We start from the raw sequence: 22758 nt of genomic DNA, 5'->3' as shown, positions 1-22758 counted from the left end.
TGTTAGGTTTACTTTTTATTTATTTATTTTTTTATATTTGCCGGGAGGGCAAATGACTACTCCACCTTATGGTAAGTGGTAGTAGAGTCCAAACGCGACGACGACCTGTACAGTCGGGAAGAATGTTCTGCACTAGCCGCCTTTGAGTTGCCGGCCCGCAAGATGCTTCTTCACGCCTCGTTCGAAGGAACCCGAGTTGTAAGAGGAGGGGAACACGTGAGCTGGTAAGGAATTCCATTTTTTGGAAGTGCGACAAAGATTGCTAAATTTCTTTGTGAGCGATGAAATTGATGTCACAGGAAGCGGTGACATCGAGAGCCAGCTCGCGTAGACTTATGAAGGAAGTAACTTATCGGTTACTCTGTATTGTTGTGTTCCGGGTTGAAGGGTGAGTGAGAGATTGTAATTACAGACACAAGTTTCGTAACTTCATATGTCCTATGCGCAAAAAACCATGCACATGTATCGCTTATGTTAATAATGTTTGACTATATTGTATCACGGTGATATACGAGCAGAAAAAGTTGTAAGGGGAGTGTAGTGTTGAGGTGAGGAGAGGAGAGGAGCGGAGGAGTTTTGACAGTTATCAAAATATAATCGAATTGTGATTTTGTGAGGTGACAGAGAAAAGAAAATGAGAGAAATAAAACTGTTATCATCAATTCATTCAAACTGTCATCATCCTAACCTTTTAATCCTTAAAGTATATTTATTTTAACAATAATAATAATACTAGAAAATAAATATCACAATGTACATTTATATATTTCTTAAAATTATTTAATATATTCCTTTATGCATGCCATATCGTATCTCTAAATACAAATAAAATATATAACAAAATTAAATAGCCCGCCTAAATGACACAACGCCATTTAGAGAAATGCGAATTCTCACGATTCCAACTACATCAAAGAAAATTCAGCCGAAATGATTATCCTCCTTTTCTAAAGTCGACTGAAAATATGGAACTGTTTTTGTTAATTTCACTTGCAGTTTTCGATAAGCTGTTTAACTTTGCCTCTGGCGATCTTCCCCGTAGACGTATAAGGTAAACTGTCTACGAACACGACTCCACCGCGTAGCTCTTTGTTCTTGGATAACTTACCTATAAAAAAATAGATTTCAATCAATCAATTGATCATTTGAAATACTTATTGACGATAAATTAAAATATGTTTACTTAAGTCGTTTCTTTACAAATGACGTTTGAGTTGAATGCTAACACCGGTTAGAAATGTAGATTCTAAAAGAACGGGCAAAAAATTCGGGTACACTCTTTTATTACTCAACCGACATGTATCTATGTATTATATATAATTAAATTTATACATCACGTATGTTTGTTAATGAATATCTACTACGTATTTTATCATTAAAGATGCTCCCCCTATTAAAGAGGGGTCATAACGTGATGTTATATACTGTCTTTAAATTCAAAGGTATTTCAAAGGTTGAGCCTGAGATAAGTGCGATGATAACAAACGATATATCTATAAAATACCATTGTAACCAGAGACACGATGGACATAACACTTAATTCCCAATGTTGGTGGCGCTTTGGTGATGTAAGGAATGGTTAAAATATCTTATGGTACCAATGACGAAAACCAATCAGGTAGCCCATTTGACACTCTGCCTACCTATTTTAAAAAAATAATAAAGACGACATATACAAGACAAGATATAACATGAATATATGTCAAGCGCAAGCTCAGGTAATGAAGGGATAGCGTACTGGCTACGAGGTCGCAAATCTCCCGCGCGGACACGGCGCTCCCGGGCGCGCGCACCACGCAGGCGGCGGGCCGCTCCCCGTCCGCCGCGTCGCGCCGCCCCGCCACGCACGCCGCCCGCACGCCCGCGTGCGAGCTTATCACTTGTTCTATCTCCGTCGGCAACACCTACAATAACCATTAAAGCAAAACTTGAACGTTTCTATATCACGTTATGTTGTAAAGCATCTGTACGAAAAGGATCCTTACTTCTATTACGAATTGCACGAGAATACTTTAAGCTCAAATTTTAAGTTTCACTTAAATTGTGTGCACAGTAGAGGCATTGATATATCTAAATTTGATATGCGAAATTGACTGTAATAATAATAACATGCAAAGGACAGTTCCCTAGGCTGGTGGCGCATTGGTGATGTAAGCGATGGTTTACATTTCTTACAATGCCAATTTCTATGAGCGTTGGTGGGCCACCACTTACCATCAGGTGGCCCATATGCTCGTCCGCCTTCCTATTCTATAAAAAAAAGATGGACGAGCAAATGACCATGTGTGGACACCGTCACCCATCGACATCGGCGCTATAAGACCTTGGGAACAAAGATTTTATATCCCTTGTGCCTGTAGACACAGGTCACTTACCCTTCAAACCGTAACACAAAAACACTAAGTATTGCTATTTACCGCTAGAATATCTGATCAGTGGGTGGTACTTACCCAGACGAGCTTGCACAGAGCTCTACCACCATATAAAACGAAACCCTTAACGTGAATTATTCTTATATATAGTAGCCGTTTTTTGTTTATTTAACTAAATATTAAATTTGCCTGGTTTAATGATATAAGACTTACATGAGAATTTCGGTATTTGATCAGCGTTTTAATACGATCGACGAAGTAATAGTTATCATTCTCATCTCGATAAAGCAAGTCGCCAGTTTTGAAATATCCGTCCTCTGAAAACACCAATGCAGTTTCCTCTGGATCATTGTAATATTCCTGAAAGGTAATTATATAAGCTGTTAACAATGAATTATCGTGAATGTGCCGATGCTGTATCATCTAAGCAGGCGGCATATCGCAAGTGGATCAACGGCTGTATTAGCGGGGCATCTAACATTGACTCACTGAAAGCAAACTATAATAAAAATTCCAAGTCCTGTAGAAAGGCATACACGAGAGCGGATGCACAGCGCATTGTACAGATTGGTCATGACCTTGTGTCGCATCCTAGGGGCTCCCATAGCTTCTGGCGTCTGACCAAGTCTGTGCAAAACAATTTCTGCCAACCTTCGCTGCCACCGCTCAGAAATCCGGACGGATCGCTAGCTCACAGTCCGCAAGAGCAAGCTAATCTCCTGGCTAAACTCTTTGCCGACAATTCCGTCATCGATGATTGTAGTGCACTGCCACCTACAATACCTGCATGTGGCCATACGATGCCCGACATCAAAATCAGGCAACGTGATGTGCGTGCGGAGCTGCAATCACTTGATGTACGGAAAGCTAGCGGTCCCGATGGAATACCAGCCATAGTGCTGAAGAAGTGCGCAGCGGAGCTGTCTCCTGTGTTAACGCGCCTGTTCCAACTTTCTCTCTCTTCGGGAAGTGTGCCGGAGGCTTGGAGAAGAGCTAATGTGCGAGCGGTTCCCAAAAAAGGGGATCGGTCTGACCCGGCAAATTATCGGCCAATAGCTATCACCTCAGTACTTTGTAAGGTGATGGAACGGATTTTAAACAACCAACTGATCCATTACCTAGAAGATCACTGTCTAATTAATGATCGTCAGTACGGGTTTCGACCAAAACGGTCCACAGGTGATCTTCTAGCGTACGTAACACACCTCTGGGGTGAAGCTATTGACAAGCATGGAGAATCGTTGGCTGTCAGCCTCGATATCTCCAAGGCTTTCGACAGGGTCTGGCACAGAAGTCTTCTCTCCAAGCTACCGGCATATGGTCTGCCTGCTCAGCTATGCACCTGGATTGCCAGCTTCCTACACAAGCGTAGCCTTCGTGTTTTAGTAGATGGTTGCGCTTCACAATTCTATGTAGTGAATGGTGGCGTCCCCCAGGGATCTGTGCTATCTCCCACACTCTTTCTTTTGCATATCAATGATGTGCTCTCCCTTGGGAACATACATTGCTATGCAGACGATAGTACAGTGCATGGTGGATACCACGGACGCGCAGTGGCTGGGCGGGCGGAAACTGAGGAGAGGCGGGAGAATCTTGTCATTGAACTCGATAGGACGTTAGAGCTCATCGCCAAATGGGGCTCTGATAATCTTGTTGAGTTTAATGCCAAATCTATTATCTATTTTATAAATCTATTTTCTTATTCATTATTTAGTTCCTCATTTCAACATTTCATAATTTCATTTTATTTTTCATTGTCATAACTTGTTCATATTTTTCTGTATATTTTTTTCTTTTCATTTATTGTAAACGTTTTTTGTAAAGTGTACAATGTAGAATACAAGTGCTGATGTTATTTGATTTTTATAAGTGAAATATTTCGTCTACAATCTGTGTTCACATAGTTGTTGGGTTATAACTTAGCTTGCTTATAATGTTTACTTATATATTAAATGTGTCTTTAGTTATAATCTGTTTTGTGGACCATAAATAAATAAATAAATAAATAAATAAAACACAGGTATGCGCTCTCACGGCGAAAAAGTCAACATTTTCCCCTCTTCCCTCCCTCTGTGGTACTCCGCTGGTGATGCAAAGCAAAATCGCCATGCTGGGGATTGACGTTCGCTGCGACCTTAGTCCAAGGGATTACATCGAGGCTGTTATAAAAACAGCTTCACGGAAACTCGGAGTTCTGAACAAGGTGCGGCGATTTTTCACGCCACAACAACTGTGCTTGCTGTACAAAACACAGGTACGGTCTTGCGTGGAATATTGCTCGCACCTTTGGGATGGCTCCGCTAAGTACCTACTTGAGGCCTTGGACCGGTTGCAGCGACGTGCCGTACGCATTATTGGCGACGTAAAGGTCACAAACACCCTTGAACCTTTACAATTGCGTCGTGAGATAGCAGCACTGAGCGCTTTCTATCGACTGTATCACGGCGAGTGCTCTGAGGAATTATTCTCTCTAATTCCCGCTTCCCCCTTCCTTCTTAAGTCCACGCGAGCTGGTTCTCGATGTCACCGCCTAACTGTGACATCAATTCCATCGCGAACAAAGAAATTTGGCAACTCCTTTCTTTGTCGCACTTCCAAAAAATGGAATTCCTTACCAGCTCACGTGTTCCCCTCCTCTTACAACCCGGGTTCCTTCAAACGAGGCGTGAAGAGGCATCTTGCGGGCCGGCAAGGCGAAGGCGGCTAGTGCAGAACGTTTTTCCCGTCTGTACTGGCCGTCGTCGCGTTTGGACTCTACTACCACTTACCATCAGGTGGAGTAGAGTCATTTGCCCTCGCGGAGAATATAAAAAAAAAAAAAATAACTCTGGTATGGCTGACCAATACAATACGACCAATACTGACGTTGTTATTCTGTAAGAACTCACTTCATTACTCAATGTTAAAATGTGTTAATATACTATTTTGATGCGAGTATTCTCGAATTATATATATTATGAAACACTCACCGTAAAGCCTAGACCTTTAGCCCACAGCTCACCCGTCACGTTCGGTTCTTTAATTTCTTTACCACTATCGACATCTACTAACTACAAAAGAAAAAAAATATATATAAAGAATATTTCATTTTACGAATTCCTAGCTAACTCTATAATATAAGTCAGTGTTCTTGAACAAAGCTTGTGCTAAGTGTGGAGACCATAATAGTCCATAAACTGACCTACACACTGGTGGTAGGGCTTTGTGCAAGCTCGTCTGGGTAGGTACCACCAACACATCAGATATTTTACCGCAAAACAGCAATACTTGATATTGTTGTGTTCCGGTTTGAAGGGTGAGTGAGCCAGTGTAATTACAGGTACAAGGGACATAAAATCTTAGTTCCCAAGGTTGGTGGCGCATTGGCTATGTAAGCGATGGTTGACATTTCTTACAATGCCAATGTCTAAGGGCGTTTGGTGACCACTTACCATCAGGTGGCCCATATGCTCGTCCGCCTTCCTATACTATAATATATATATATATATATAATATATGTATTGTATATATATGTATGTATAGCTTATTCGCGCTCCTTGTCCGATGGGACATAAATTTGACTCGACCCTAGAGACATCAGGCACACAACAAACGGCTCTACATGCCTTCCGAATAACGGAAGTAAATACTATTCATGACCGTACTTAAAACTAATTCGAAAAATCGTGATCCACCTCGGATTCGGCATCTGCAGCCTTCTTAACTAGGACTGGAATCACTTAAGAGATTCCAGCAATGAATGCAATAAAAGCTATTTATAAATTACCTTAACACAGTAGCCCAGTAGAGGTCCACTTCCACAACTGCCAATTGGTCCCTTAGCGTTCGGTGTTAGAACAGGCCCTATCATCTCTGTTTGACCATACGCCTCCATAGCAATCGCATCTTTCGATAAAAGTTCCTGAAATTATTTCCTTTCGTTAGTACGTAAATATAAATGATTATTTTGTTCAGTTTAATGGTTAATTTTTAAATGCCGAGATGGCCCAGTGGTAAGAACATGTGAATCTTAACCGATGATCGTGAGTTCAAACCCGGGCAAGCACCACTGAATTTTCATGTGCTTAATTTGTGATTATAATTCATCTCGTGCTCTACGGTGAAGGAAAACATCGTGAGGAAACCTGCATGTGTCTAATTTCACTGAAATTCTGCCACATGTGTATTCCAACCAACCCAACCAACCCGCATTGGAGCAGCGTGGTGGAATAAGCTCCAAACCCTGTTCCTCAAAAAGAGGAGAGGAGCAGCAGTGGGACATTCACAGGCTGTTACGGTAATGGTTAATTTGTTTTGCTTTTAATAAATAAAATAAAAATAATAACTTTATATGTTTTACTACTAATGCCTTGTCCAATTTCCTGCAGAATTACAAATATGATATCATTCTAATTGGGATGGTCCAATGGATAAAACGATTGATTTCAAGCTACACGTCGCGGATAGAGCGTGGCAAATAGCTCTCGTGTGCTTAACTTGTGCTTATAATTCATCTTGTGCGGTGAAGGAAGATATCGCGAATTAATCTGCATGTGTCTTAGCTCACTGCAACGTGAGGTTAGATCTAAAACCTTAAATGGCTGCTACCCATAAAGACCTACTACCATCGAATAAAACGAATCATTACCCTAAATCCTTTTAAAACATCTGGGTAGATTTTGGATCCAGTGAGACTAATGCTCCTAAAGCACGTGAGGTCCACTTCATCCTTCCGACTCAACATTAATGACATAAGGGTAGGGCTGAACAGGGCTTTTGCAGGCTGGAAATAAATAGAAGATTTTAAAAACCAATATCATTTAAAAATGGAATGCCTTTAAGAATGGATATATTAACATATGCTCGCAATTTGCTTGGCTTTAGCCATTTATTGTGTATCGTGGAATTGCAACTGCTAAATAACGTATTTTGTAGACTTCTACGGCTGGCTACATGCCTTACGCTCACTCTCCTTGAAAATGCTTTTGCTAATGGGTTATTGGGGCGTTAAGAACTAGTAATTGGAGCCGAGATGGTCCAGTGAATCTTCTTAACAGAAGATGTGAATCTTAACCGATGATTGCAAGTTCAAACCCGGGCAAGCACCATTGAATTATCAGGTTATGCATGCCTAATTTGTGTGTTTAATTAATTTCATGTCGCCGGTGGTTAAAAAACTTAGTGAGGAAACCTGCATGTTTCTAATCCACTGATATTGTACCATATGTGTACCCATCAACCCGCATTAGAGCAGCGTGATGGAATTAGCTTTAAAACCTTCTCCTCAAAGAGATATGCAGCCTTGAAAGACAGTGGGACTTTAACTGGCTCTTACTAGCACTATTGATTGTGTCTTACTTTGTATTTGTTGATAATATCAATTATATGGTCGGGATCATCCGGCGTCGACGTTTGAACCATTGTGTCGCCCACGAGAGGCGTAAACGTGGTCGAAAAAACATTCGAAATCCAATGCACGGGGGACAGGTTTAATGACCTTCCGCCTTTACTGTAAAATAAAAATTACGTGTAATTAAAAAAAACGACAACTTAATTTACAACCTTCAATTTAAGAAAATCATCGTTCGACCTCGTAATAATATGCAGTCGTTAATATTTATTTTTATACAATTCGTGACCGTAGACCAACTCATAATGACACGCAAAAGGTTTTTATTTAATTACGTTCCTTTTTTTTTTGTTTGGCGACTTCTTTATTCATTTTTACATAAGTAATTCGATCCATTATAAAAATAGTGAAAAGCGTTATAATTTTTACTCAAAAATTCCATAGTCAAGCGATTTATTTTAATTCATTTATTAAAAGTCAAAATCATCAAATAACGTTTAAAAAGTCGAGTTTTTCAAAACTTATCATTCTTCATTATTAACTTTTAGCTAGCGGCTTCGCACGAATAAAATAATTGAGTACATTATACATAGCACGTTTTATATTGCAGGACAAACATACAAGGATACAGTTTTTATTTATTAAAATTTGCAAATTGCACAAAATAACGATGACATCATTTGTCACCGCAAGCTAGAAACGCGTGGAATGAGCTCTAAACCTGCTCCTCCAAAGAGAGATGAGCCCTTAGCCCTGCAGTAGAACATTTGCATTTGCTGTAATTTTAATTTTACAATAAATGTATTAACCTTTAATTAATAGCCTTTTTTTAACGCCGTAAAAACGCGTTATGCGTTTCCCCCACGGGAACAGTGGGGGGGTATGTGGGGCTCGCCGGTGTCCTAGGCGCCGAGTGTACCCCGAACATCGGAATACCCACTAAAAAACCAGCGGTACTCTTTCTGTCTTAACGAGGAGCGCCACGGGATCGCTTGCATATGCTACCGTAACTAATAACAATAGCCTGGGTTAGGCTAGGTTGTACTTACAGCTTTTGTATATTATGCAGTTTTAAAAATCCCAACGTTTTTATCATGAATGGTTTGTGGTTGAACGCTGCTATTTTAACGCTGCCCGTTGTACCGCTTGTACTGATCAGAAATACATATATTCTGTCTATATCGAACTCCGCTACCCTGGAAACAAACAATAGATGTTTATGTATTATTATCAATATAATTTTCTTTAGTATGAGATGAGACCATAGACAATTCAATACTTTTTAATGATTTGATATATCCATAGCTTCAATTATTTATTTGTAAAGGTTAACTTGGCGTGGATAAGTGTCTTTCAGAATTTAGAAACAGTTTTCACAAAAAATAATTAATAATTAAAATAAACGTCAATAAATTACATTTTGCAATGGAAATATTTAAAAAAACTCATGATGACATTATGTTTATATTTGTAGGTTTGTTTGTTCACACCTCCCGCTTTAGATGTCCAACGGCCCGGATGATCTCAAGGAGACATTAGAGACGAAAACTCATAATTACACGAAAATAATTACATATTTTCTTTACTTGAAACATAGGTTTAAATATATTTATCCAAATAAATGGTTACAAACATTTTTGGATCGTCATTTTATACGATATATTGAGTGTTTAACTAACACCGGTTACAATATAAATTCTATCGAGAATAACCGTCAATGAACTCAGTAGGTACGTTTTTTATTAATAAATTAACCTCTATTTATCGCATACAACACATTTTTTATAACCTGGAGACCAATTCTACTTATTTGTAATGATTAAAATACGTTCCCGATTCAATTATCGATCCAATTTATACCGGACCGCAAGTGTATGACTAAGTAGGAAAACGGTTAAAATGATTTAACGATTACATTTCGATTCGATTTCGATGAAGTAATAATTTGTAAATAGAATATTGTATGGATATAAACGACAACCGTGCGTAGTTTTTTAACATCATATATCAAATAGACTGTCTCATTGCTGTAGTAGCTTGCGTACGTAGCCGGAGATCAAACCCCGGGTCCACCTCATAAACTATGTTAATATTTGACAATATAAACTGGTAGTGACCTTCGACGGTCAGTAAAAATACCTCTCTAGATATGCTAATTTATTTAATGTGGAATATTTCAAACGTGTTTAGTTCTTGCATTCTAAGGCCACTAAAATAAAAATCAACAGTATGATGTCACAATACCGACGAGTGACGCAACGAAACTTGACTTGGCGGCAGATCTCGAGGTCCTTGGTTCAAGCCCCAGGTCAGAACGTTAAAAGTTAGTTGGTTTATCTATAGTGGCACCCTCGTACCTTAGAAAGTACGTAAAACCAGAACTGTGCCTGAACTCTTTCGTCCAAATGAATAATGAGATTTAGGGAATAGTCTCTATAGTCTAGAGTCTGCGGTTGCACACACCGAAATCGGTCAGGAGGACATCGTCATATGCATCTTGCGGCATTTGCGTTGACAGTTGCGTGTGACGTCGCATAGCGTCTATACGTGTAATCTCTTAGAAGTAATCTTGCTGTATTATTCCTCTGCCGTTATTGACAATAAATTACTATGTATATTAACAGTTCTTGTGTGACGTCGCTTATAAATCCTTACTTACTAATACTATAAATAATGAATGGGTCTCTTTGTTTGTTACGCTTTCACGTTTTAACTACACAACGGGTCTTCGTGAAATTTTGAAAGCACGCTGTCAGGGTACAGAGCAGGTCATGGGGTACCTAACGCTTAGACAACCCCCCGGCACTTACATGCGAAAGTTACCAGCGGAAACTAGTTAATATATAAAGGGCTTATCTATAAGATATGAATAAATAATAGGTATGTAATTATAACAATCTAGCCTTAGTTTGTTGACACGTTTGCCAATATCATTCTCTTCCACCAATTAGCTAACTACTGAGTTTCTTCATCTTGTTAGAATCTACATTCTGAACCGGTGAGTGGTAACTTTACATTGAACATGGTTCAAAAGTGTTTTTATAGACCACAGGAATAATGAATATTTTAAAAAATCAAAAGAGCAAAGAGAAATAGCGATTGTAAATAAAAAGAAAAACTGGAAGAACGAAAGCTATGACACTTCATATGCACTGACTTCGTCACATTGAAAAAACCGAAAACAGAATTTCATATTTACGGATTTTACCAAGTACAAAATGTAATATTACATTAAATTACATAGAAACATTTGACTGTAAGGATTTAAATGGTGCCGATAAGTTTTACCGTTTGAATGGTTATAAAGTCGTTCAGCAGTTCTTATAGTGTTTCTTTTTAATTTGATTTGACAAAGCCCTTGACTTTAGTTTATTATTCTATAAGTATCAACAATTGGGTCATTGACACTGTATACATAGGAGTTCAAATTAGAATTCAAACACCTTATTTAATAAAGAATCATTACGCTTGATTGTTGATATTGTAAATGGTGTGAGATAAACCTTCAAAAAAAACTTGTATATTTATTCGAAACAATATTTTTTTTTTTTAATATTAAAACTCAATCTTTGAACGCTTCCAGGGATCCTCATGAAAAGTATATACATTCTTGATGATAGCGCTTTGTGCAAGCCCGTTGAGGTAATTACTATCCACTAATTGTATATTCTACCGCAAAACTGCAATACGTAGCATTGTTGTATTCCAATTTGAAATGTGAGAGCGCCATTATAACTACAGGCACAAGGGACATAACATCTTAGTTCCAGGGATTGGTGGCATTGACTATGTAAGATATTATTAAAATTTCTTATAATGCCAAATCTATGAGTAGTAGTGACCACTTATCATCAGATAGCCTATCGGCCAGTCTGCCTACATAATGTAAATAAAAAAAAAATATTTATACTTACTCCTTCTATTGGAATACTCTATAGATACAGATGCAGTAACTTTACTTTGTTCCCCGTTCTAATATCAGTCTTATCAATATCATTATCATTCGTACACTCGATATTGATACTGGCAGTTATCAAATAATGTTCGCTAATCATTTGCAGGTGTCAAGTGCACTTATGACACTCGTTTTTTTATTATATTTTATTTATTCGACATGATCTTCTCGAACGCGCGCTCGACGAGTTAACATCACTTTAACTGTACGCTTATTAAATTATACGCTGCGTTAATTTAATTAAAAATGAACTCAAGTAAATGTGCTGGTTGCCTCAACGTATTAAACGACGATACTTCGCTGTGTTGTACGCGTTGTAAAAATGTGTATCACGTTATTTGCACGAGGTATTCTTTATTGGAGTTCAATGAGATGAATCTTGTTGTAAAAAATCCTGGGTTTGTGACTTATGCCGCAGCAAAGAACCGAAAACAGGCAACATTTCTAATACCCCGGTACGTACAACCTCGCTTACTTCTCAACAGCAGAATTATGTGACTCAGCGCAACAAAAAAGCTTCCTGTATTTGCTTGTCGGTTGAAAGCATTCGTGAAATAATAGGGGAGGAGCTACGTCAGGTGTTGTTAAACGAATTCAATCCCAAAATCCAGGAAATACATACGGTGAAATATCTTCGCTTGAGTTAACCCTAACATCTTTTCATCAAAAATTAGACAAAGTAAAAGAACAGTTTTTCATACAGTCTTCCATAATAGAAGCAGTCCGTGCAGAAAATGAGTCGTTGCGCTCCTCTAATGAAGCTCTTGTAACGTTGAGATCCACTGTGTGCCTGAGCATAAGCAAGAAAACCTAATGAATACTGTACAACAATTGGCTAAAGTCATCAAATGCCCCGTTGACGATAAAAATATTCATTTCTGCGGTAGGGTCGCCAAGATGAGCAAAAACAGCCCACGCCCAAGATATATTCTGGTAAAGTTTAATAGCCCGCGACTGCGAGACGAATTTTTAGCGTCATGCAGTAGGTTCAACAAGACCAATGCAAAGGATAAGCTGAATTGTAGCCACACATCATCAAACCTTTAAGGATTTAAATAATATCAATTGGGATAATATTTTATGCATATGCAAGTCAGTCGACGACATGGTTGCAGTATTTTATGAACAATTACAAGTTCTAATTCGGAAACATGTACCTAAATCAAGTCATCGTAGTAATAAATATCCATTCTGGTTTAGTTACGGGCTAATTAACTGCATTAAAGAAAAATAGAAATGCAAATCAAAGTTCGTAAATACAATAATCCACGTGATATCCTAACGTTCGATTTATTAAGAAAAAGATGCAATAAATTTTTAAAAGATTCCTACTCAAAGTACTTGGAGCGTCTTGAGTTATCATTAAGGTCTAATCCTAAGCTTATCTGGTCCTATGTTAAACTGGAAAAAAATGCAATTAACACATACCCAACTAAATTAAATTGCAATTCTAATGTGGCTACCCAGGGTGAGGACATATGTAATCTCTTTGCTAAACACTTTTGCTCAGTCTTTAATCGGTCTGTATCTATTTCTACTCAGCCTAATCCTGTTAAGGCCTTAACCGTTAATAGTTGCCTTTACTTTCTATCATTCTCCTCCGGCCAAATCCTTAAAGTTTTAAAAGGTCTAGATTCTTCAAAAGGGGCTGGTTCGGATGTTATACCAGCATTATTTGTTACCAAGTGTGCTGATGAATTAGTCAAGCCTCTTACCTTAATCATCAACCGATCATTGAGTACGGGTGTCTACCCTTCAGCTTGGAAGGAAGCCTTGGTTATGCCATTGCATAAAAAAGGCGATAGGGCTTGTGTGGAAAATTATAGACCGATATCTGTGATCTCAGTGTTTGGTAAAATATTCGAACTTCTTGTGTACCCGTGTATCTTATCACAACTAAAGCAGACCATTGTACCGCAACAACACGGTTTTTTGAGGGCCTGTTCTACCACAACTACCTTTGTTTAGTTTGTTGAAGACCTTACTGAGGCGGTAGATAGTGGCAACTCCATTGATGCTATTTATACCGACTTTAGTAAGGCCTTTGATAAAGTTAATCATCATAAACTGTTGCAAAAACTTGAATCGATTGGTATAACGGGCACTCTTCTTAACTGGTATGGGCCTTATCTCCACGATCGCAAATCAACTGTGGTTATTAATGGCTACGCATCTAACCCCTTCATATCTCACTCTGTACCTCAGGGATCCCACTTGGGACCTTTACTGTTTAACATCTTTATTAATGACATTTGTTCATGTTTCAAACATACTAAATGCTATTTATTCGCTGACGATCTCAAGTTGTTTAGACCTGTATCCACTGTTTCAGAAACCATACTTCTGCAGAGAGAATTAAATAGTTTGGTCTCATGGTGTCACATAAACGATATGAGCTTAAACACTGAAAAATGTTTCGTTATACGGTTCAGTAGGAAAAAAACCACTTTCGTTAGATCGTACACCATCAACATGTGTTGCAGAGGTGGACAATGTGGGTGATTTAGGCATCACTTTAGACTCAACTGCGATTTCATCTTTATGTGGACACTATAGTAACTAGGGCTTTCAGGGTTTTGGGTTTTGTCTTGCGAAATTGTAGGGATTTTAAAAAGCCTCAGACTAAAATTACTTTATACACTGCTTTAGTTCGCAGTATTTTAGAATACGGTAGCATTGTATGGAATCCTCACTACGATATTTACAAGAATAAACTTGAAAGTGTACAAAAAAGGTTCTTATGGCATTTATCTTATAGTCAAAATTTAGCTAAAAAGCTGCCAAGTTACGAAGATAGACTCTCACATTTTAAGCTTCTTTCTCTTTACGATCGTAGACGCGTCCTCGATAACATTTTCCTATATAAGTTATTGAACGGAACTATACGACTGTAGTTACCTCCTTTCTAAAATTATGATTCGTGCTCCTAAAAAGACCACTAGACCATCTGTGTATACTCCCTTCGTTGAAAAATTTACTCACATCCGTCAGGGGCGCTACTCTCCAATTAATAGGCTAATCATTGATTATAATAATATCTACAAAAGGCTCAATAATATGATTAACAATAAAAAAGTGTCAAACGAAGCTCTTAAAATTGATATTTTTAATGACAATTTAAATCAGTTTCTTAAAAAAATATCTTTTTTTTTCCTCAATAATAATGTATAAAATATTGTATAAATTTTTGTTTTTAACATCTTTTTCTTTGTGTATTAATGTCCTCTTAATTTTGTTTGCTTTTAATCAAATAATTAATATTCAAAAAAATTAAATGTTCTCCGATATTTATATTTTACTCATTTTATACCAATCAAGTGATAATTTTATAATAATTTAATTGTTAATGTGTTTTCTATTTGTTATAAATATTTTGATTTTTAAAATTATTATTTTTTGTTAACTCGATATGTTGATATATTTTGCAACACCTATAATTTAGGAGACACTTGATTTGTATAACGTCATATTTAAAAACTCAATTGTATTTATTAGTGTACTTCTTGTTGGTGTTGATATAATAAATAAATAAATAAATTCATTTATTTATTTATTATACAACAACTTTATTGCACTCTAGTGACCTCTGTAAGGTTACAAGACAAGAAAGAAAAGTTTTTAATCTGTATGTTCAGAAAAACATTAATGACGGTGTTGATATGTATTCGAAAGTACCTAAGTATCCGTAAGTTACCTATCTTCGTTAAGAAGCACAATTGTATCTGTATTGTGTATACAGTATAGTCAGCAATATGTTTATCAAACAATTAGTGGTGTCATAGACAAAATTGAAATAAAAAAGACATGATATACATGTAAAAAATTAAATTAAATACGAAGGCATCTAGTAGAGTTATTTTGTACGAGTGAGTCTTAACTCGTGAAATATTGAAGACACACGGTAATACTCTATTTCGATAATTGTGTCCTATAAATGTTATTATAATTAAAGTTAACGTCGAGTATCTCTTTCTGACATTTCGCGATCGTGTTCCGTAGTGCGATTATGTAAGAACGCCCTTCATTACTCACTCGTGAAACTATGACAACCGACTTGGTGATATAAAATTTTGGTGCGTGTATTCTTGAAAGGTTATCATTATTACCGACTGACATTTAACGACCGTTTTTACCTTATAACATACGACGCAGACCCGAGATTTTATGAGACTTTTAGACAATTTTTAGAGCTCCAAAATGTAATTTAACTCATTATCTCTCATTCCGAGGTTGATCGTTAATTTAACTGGAGTCGAGTTTCCTGTATGTTCTTACTTAAGTGAAATCTTATCGCTTCAGAAATATTATACTGCATATTTTAGATAACATAGTAACGTTACAAAAAATTATAAAATGTTACAAATATTTTAAACATATAAACAAGACCGAAGTTCATTTTTTTATTATAATACATATTACGTGCGATAATTAATTCAAGTTATGCATATATAGAATAATTAATCAATTAATAATAATGGACTGCTTAGAGTAACGCAATGCAATACGGTTTTACAACAGGACCTCAGAAAGCTTTCAAACCGTCTTAATAGCGAAATTTAAATAAACATAAATTAATTTTGTGTGCCAAGATTAATCTACAATTAATTAGTGAATTTATAGATGATAGTACATCTTGGAAATGAAACGATCGCCTCTTGACTATTTACCTGTTGTATTGAAAATTGTATAATTTGATTAAAAAAGCCGCTAAGTTTCTTTCGGTTTTTCTCACCCGTAATTTCTTTTCTGAATCGGAAGTAGGTAAAATACTTCGACCATCTATAAGTGCGATGCTTTCACATTAGGTACCACCAACTCATCACATATTCTACCGCAAAACAGCAGTACTTGGTATTGTTGTGTTCCGGTTTGAAGGGTGTGTGAACCATTGTAATTACAGGCACAAGAGACATAACATCTTAATTCCCAAGGTTGGTGGCGCATTGGTGATGTAAGCGATGGTTAACATTTCTTACAATGCCAATATGGGCATGGTGACCACTTACCATCAGGTGGCCCATATGACGGTCCGCCTTCCTATTCTATAAAAAAAAAGAGTTTGTAGATGGATAGATAAATAAATATTGATTACACTTAATTACAAAATAAAACAATTGTTAACATTTAAATCAATAACAGCAAGCTAAGGCGGGTTTATCGCTAATAGGAAAATTTGTAATTACGTTACTTACTCAAAGTCTTGTTCAGGATGCCCGTTATCATATTTCTGTATAAATTCTCTTAGCGAATATTCCCCATCGTCGAAAGTAATCAATTTAATATCTAATCCAAGATTGGCTGCAGCTTTCGCGTAAATGTCGATGGATTCGCTCTGGCAAAACGCTATTGATGGTTTTGTCTTTTTAAACAATGTACAAATTTCATCTAAAAACAATATGCATTACAAAATTATTAAAAATCAAAAACATACAGCATAACATAATACATATACATTTAAGCCTAATCTAACCTAACAAGAACAAATAATTTAACAAATTAACTAAAGTATTAACAAGTAATTTAAAAGGCAAAAAAGAAATTATGTTGTAAATGTCTATTGGATACGTCTTAACGTCGCCAGCTCGTGTCACATTAAATCTGTTACACCTGAATCCAACAACCCGAGCAGTTCAGCGGAATAAGCTAGAAACTTATGCTTTTATTAATAGGAGGAGCAAGTCAGTCCAGCAGTAATTTACGATCAATGACATTTATTGCTCAAAAATAATAAAATTCACTTAATATGTGAAATACACAATCACTCGTAAACAAGTAAACTCATTTTATAGAATCAGAATTTGCATCTTACCGTATTTGAAAAACGGATCAACGCCCATAATTGGTAAACCATTAAAGAGAGCCGCGTAAAACGGAATGTGAATATCTAAGTGGTTTCTTCCTCCAATAGCTAAAACGTCTCCCGGTTTCAGTCCAAATGATCTAAGCGATCTCGCGAGACGGATAGATCTAGATAATACTGATGCGTATGTTTCCTCATCACCAGTTCCAGCATCTATCTGAAAAAAGAGAAATCAACGTTATAAAAAGAATATTACATTTACTGTGTTGACAGGATTTATACTTTGTACCTTTGCCATCAACATGTTTTGATAATAAAAAAAAATACTATTATTTAATGAATCCCGTCATAATATTAGATATTTTATAAGGTTTTATAGATCTTTACGGTATTTTGTGATAAAACTGAATTCTATTCAAGAGTTAATATTAAGTCCTTACATATGAAATTAGCGTTTTGTCGTACTGACCACTTTGATCTGAAATATCTCCTCTGGTTAAGAATTCCAAATTCAAATTTATTAATCCATTTAGCTGGCACATTTGAGATTTGAAAACAGACATTCATTTGTTTTTTCCTCATTATTTTTTTGTTTGGCGTCGCTTATTACCGCACAATGGAAAACATAAAATATCGGTATATTTACGAGTACGAGTTCTACCGTGGCACCAGTGCTGCAGAAACAGCTCGAAGGATTAATGATGTGTGACGGCACTGGTGTCGCAAAAGAAAGCACGGTACTTTTTCGGTTTCAACGTTTTCGTTCTGGAAATTTCGACCTTCAGAACCAACTACGTGGACGGCCGGAGACCAAAGCGGAAAATGAAGAATTAAAGGCTATTGTGGAAGCGGATCCATCACAAAGCACTTCAGAGATAGCTACAGGCTTCGGGGTAAGTAATAAAACTGTATTAATCCACTTGAAGCAAATCGGGAAAGTAAAAAAACTTGAACGATGGGTACCTCATGAATTGAGTGAATCGAACTTGATCGAAATCGCAGTCGACGCGTGTTTGCAAACACGACTGCTGTGTTACTTTGCTCAACCAACACAATAATGAAGGGATTTTAAATCGAATCATTACTTGCGATGAAAAGTGGATGCTGTACGATAATCGGAAGCTCTCGCAATGGTCGCAATGGCTGAACCCTGGAGACCCAAATTCTGCACTAAACGAAAATTTAACTTGTAAGTGTGAGAAAAAGTTACTTGTGAGTGTTTGGTGGACAAGCGCCGATGTCATTCACTACAGCTTTCTAAAATCTGGCTATACGATTACGGCAGATATCTATTGTCAGCAACTGCAAACCATGAAGGAAGAATTAGCTGCTTAACAACCGAGATTGGTCAATCGCTCTAGGCCACTGCTGCTTCACGACAACGCAAGACCACACACTGCACAACAAACAACCACTAAGTTAGATGAGCTACAATTGGAGTGTCTGCGACATCCACCGTACTCCCCGGACCTTGCCCCAACAGATTACCATTTTTTCCGGAATTTGGACAACTTCTTACAAGGAAAAAAAATCAACTCCGATGAGGCAGTCCAAACCGCCTTCAAAGAGTTTATTGATTCTCGCCCCCATGTGTTTTTTAGTAAAGGGATCAATGAACTACCTATGAGATGGCAAAAGTGCATAGATAACAACGGTGCATACTTTGATTAATTAAATATATTTTACAAAAAAAATTGACTTTATTCCTCCTGTACAAAACGCCAATTTCATATGTAAGGACATAATAATATGCAATGCATATTTCAATCTATAATTCCTTATATAAAAAGGCAGACGAAACAGTTCCATTACTTTTTCTCCTCGGTTTACTATAAAATAGATTATATTATATATTATAGATATAGACAGACGGAAATTATAAAATCAATTTTATATTGATCTACTCACAGAATATCACACAATAACAAGACATAAATAACTATTTCCCTCTAGTTATGTTTGCTTAATATTTAATTATATATACATTTCATTAAATAGCAAATAATGATTATTCATATATAATTCTATTTATATAGGGTTTTATTATTGGTTATTATGAGTACATTATAATGAATTTACGAAATATGTATATGTATGTAAAATATTTTATTTTTTAGAAGCATATTTATAATTTTCAACGTTTGTATGTATGTTAGTTTGTTAAAGTCAAATATTGCAACTCAATTTTAAAACAGTTAACTAACCAAATGAGCTAAAATTTTAGGGAAATGTTCAATTTCAATGACAATTTATGGTTAGCTAAATGACGTCATTCTAAATGCAATATAGCGGGTTCCTAAATATATCAAAGTAGTTAATATAACAAAGAGGGATTTTATTAATAATCTGACACGTCACGACGGGATAACCAAACTTAAAATAAAAATTATTACCGTTTTTTTTTAATAGACAGACGTATTGTCAAATGAGCCACTTAATGGTAAATGGTGACCACCGTCCATATCTCATCTGTCATTCACACTGGCGTTTAGTGTGAGCCAAAGTGTTTTTCTGTATAGTACTGAATACTATCAAACTTTGACATTTACAAACAGACTGTTATTAATTCCAGTTCAAATGGAGGATAAGCCTAATTACTAGTTACCCTCCTAATGGCAAAATAATGACCACCTACCTTCTCTTAAAAAAATTATATTAAGTTAACTTACAATTACATACAGCTAATTGCGTAATTTGCTAGATAACTACAAAAAACATAAGCACTCACGACTATATACATTCAGGAAACTAATTATTTAATAACATAAAAAACGGCTATGAAAAAATTAATTAATTTTTTTTAATCTGTTATTATTATTTTTCAATATATTAAATCAGTTAACTAGGTATTACAAAAATACTATATTTGTATAGGTACAAATATATTTACCTCTATTTCTCACATTAAAATTGTCGAATATAACATTCAACAGGTCTACAAATTATATAATTCCATCTACAAACTTATTATTATTTTATTGTTAAAATTACAATATTATTGTTGCATTTCAATTATATTGCGCTTTCTGAAACAGCTGCAAAACACAAATAAACACAAAACAATGAGTATTTAAACTAGTTGAGGGTAAACACTCTTTAACTTGTTCAGCTATTAACAATAATACCTACATCATTTTATACATTTTTGTTGACATTTGTAGTATTAACGATAATAAAGAAAACAATATTATTTAGACACCGTTTTAGGGAGTGCTTGTCTAAGATTAAAGATTTCTAAGAGATTCCATGGACAAATTTTTATTTAAGAATAACCATTTGTGCAGGACATATTATAGTGCATGTGTGTGCAAATACAGGTTCTCTCTCTATTCCCTCACTCTCTTAATTCAAAAAAAGGCCAAATCTGACACGACCGGAGAGAGTTCTGGCGCAGGACCAACGGCTTTACGTACTTTCCAAGACACCGGAGTAGAAACCAAACCCCAGTCATAAGCTTAACTCAACAATGTCTTTTAAGCATGTATGGCCTATGTTAGGAAACCCTGTCCTTCCATAGCAAGAAGTATATATATATTACTTCTTGCTAAATCACAAGATCACAAGATTTTGTATATATATTTTTTAATTTTGTATATATAAGATTTTGTGTATTATATATGTATAGAATTTGTATATTATTTTTTAATCTACTGAACAATTTATAATTGAATTTAATGAAATAAGCAAATCTTAATATATAACCGTAACAGCCTGTGAATGTCCCACTGCTGGGCTAAAGGCCACCTCTCCACTTTTTGAGGAGAAGGTTTGGAGCTTATTCCACCACGCTCCTCCAATGCGGGTTGGTGGAAAAATCTTAATAATTAAGATTTTAATATAAACGTATATATTAAGATTTTAAATCTTTAAACGTATATATTAGGATTTTAAATCTTAATATATACGTTCACAAAATATTCTTCATATTTTTTTTAAATTATATATAAAGTTTACAATTATTATGAATTAAGCCATCAATAATTTACATCAATAGGATTTTGAATGTAAGTCAACCTCCGATACTGACGTATCTATCCAAACCGGTTTTGCGGAAAAACCCTACTATCTTCAATTGATGACTTTTCGAAGATTTGCAAACAATTTCAACAAGGTTAGTATCGGTTACAGAGACTCACCTCAGGCTGAATCTTTATTTAGATAGATATAAATACAACTGACCTGATGAACGACGTCCGGGTAACGTTTTAAATATTCAAAAACCAAGTGACCAACGTGATAATTATTTCCTATATCCATAATAACACTTAATTATATAAATAACACAATAAAATAAAAGTCTACACGAACGATCACAAGATTTTGTTTATTTATATTATTTTATATATTATCGTGAACTTGCAAATTGTCGATGGAACGTGTAAATACTTTTCAATGCAAATAAAACTCTTGTGTGACTCGTAACTCGTCTCGAGATCAAATGACTTAAATTACCGATTACACCCGTCGTCACTACGGACAAACAAAGAGTCCAGATAAAAGATAATTTAAATATTTATTTAAGCTGTTTGTCTGTCTCGTCGATGTTACCACGTAAAATGGTGCATAATAATAAATATTTAATACATGTATTATTTATAATACAAAAAGTAATTGTATTGTTCGAATCGTAGTATATTCATAATTAAGGCTGAATATGCCTCACTGACGGGCCAAGGTCTCCTTTCTTTTTAAGCGTTTTATCATTGGGATAAATATGGAACTTTCAAATTATTCTGATATATCTGTTATTTCCAACAGAGAATAGCCAACTGCGCAGTAAATATTATTTATTTATTTATTAACAACAAAATATTATATATATGCACAAACACAAGTGCGTTCTCTATTATCTCACTCTCATAATCCGACACGACGCAGCGAGTTTCAGTGGTACCGGTTTTACGAGGCACGAGAGTGTTGACATAGGATTTAGGCATAAGCCGGAACCTAGGAAATCTGGATAAGCTCTGAACTAGCCACTAAAACAATGAGGTAGTCAATATCACAATAAGTTTAATAAGATACTTTGTGCAATCTATTCTCTAGGTCATGTTGCCAGCTAATGTTATACGACAATATTTAACTCCAGTTACAACGAACTTACATATTACTAACAAACAAAACAGGTTTGTTGAGTAAATTATAAAACTAAAAACATCAACAATGTGTCTATAAATCTGTTTCAACACCGTAAAAATAAAGTTATTAATTTTCTTATCTATTAGTGACAATGGAATATTTTCTTATAAACTGTTTCCATTATTTCATCTCCAATTGTTGCTCAGTCATTGAACAAAAGAAG

The 22758-nt window shown here is 35.8% G+C and overlaps 1 protein-coding gene across 2 annotated transcripts; it reads right to left on the bottom strand.

Moving 5' to 3' along the window:
- Positions 1–647: 647 nt before the first annotated feature.
- On the bottom strand, positions 648–21882 carry LOC126775346 (luciferin 4-monooxygenase-like). Of its 2 annotated transcripts, XM_050497214.1 has the most exons (12): positions 21636–21882; positions 20347–20491; positions 17466–17673; positions 16849–17041; positions 8751–8897; positions 7710–7860; positions 7000–7134; positions 6139–6273; positions 5342–5422; positions 2586–2732; positions 1739–1904; positions 648–1108 (listed from the first exon to the last, which is right to left on the bottom strand). In XM_050497214.1, the coding sequence occupies exons 3-12, from the start codon at positions 17491–17493 to the stop codon at positions 987–989; spliced, it is 1305 nt and encodes a 434-aa protein (XP_050353171.1). In that variant the 5' UTR covers positions 17494–17673; positions 20347–20491; positions 21636–21882; the 3' UTR covers positions 648–986. The 2 variants fall into 2 exon arrangements, with proteins under 2 accessions (XP_050353171.1, XP_050353170.1); XM_050497213.1 differs by lacking the exon at positions 20347–20491.
- Between the last annotated feature and the right edge of the window lie 876 nt (positions 21883–22758).

Source organism: Nymphalis io, chromosome 18, assembly GCF_905147045.1.
Source record: "Nymphalis io chromosome 18, ilAglIoxx1.1, whole genome shotgun sequence".
Taxonomy (NCBI): domain Eukaryota; kingdom Metazoa; phylum Arthropoda; class Insecta; order Lepidoptera; family Nymphalidae; genus Nymphalis; species Nymphalis io.
Note: the sequence above shows the minus strand (reverse complement) of the source record. Positions and strands in the feature narration are given on the sequence as shown.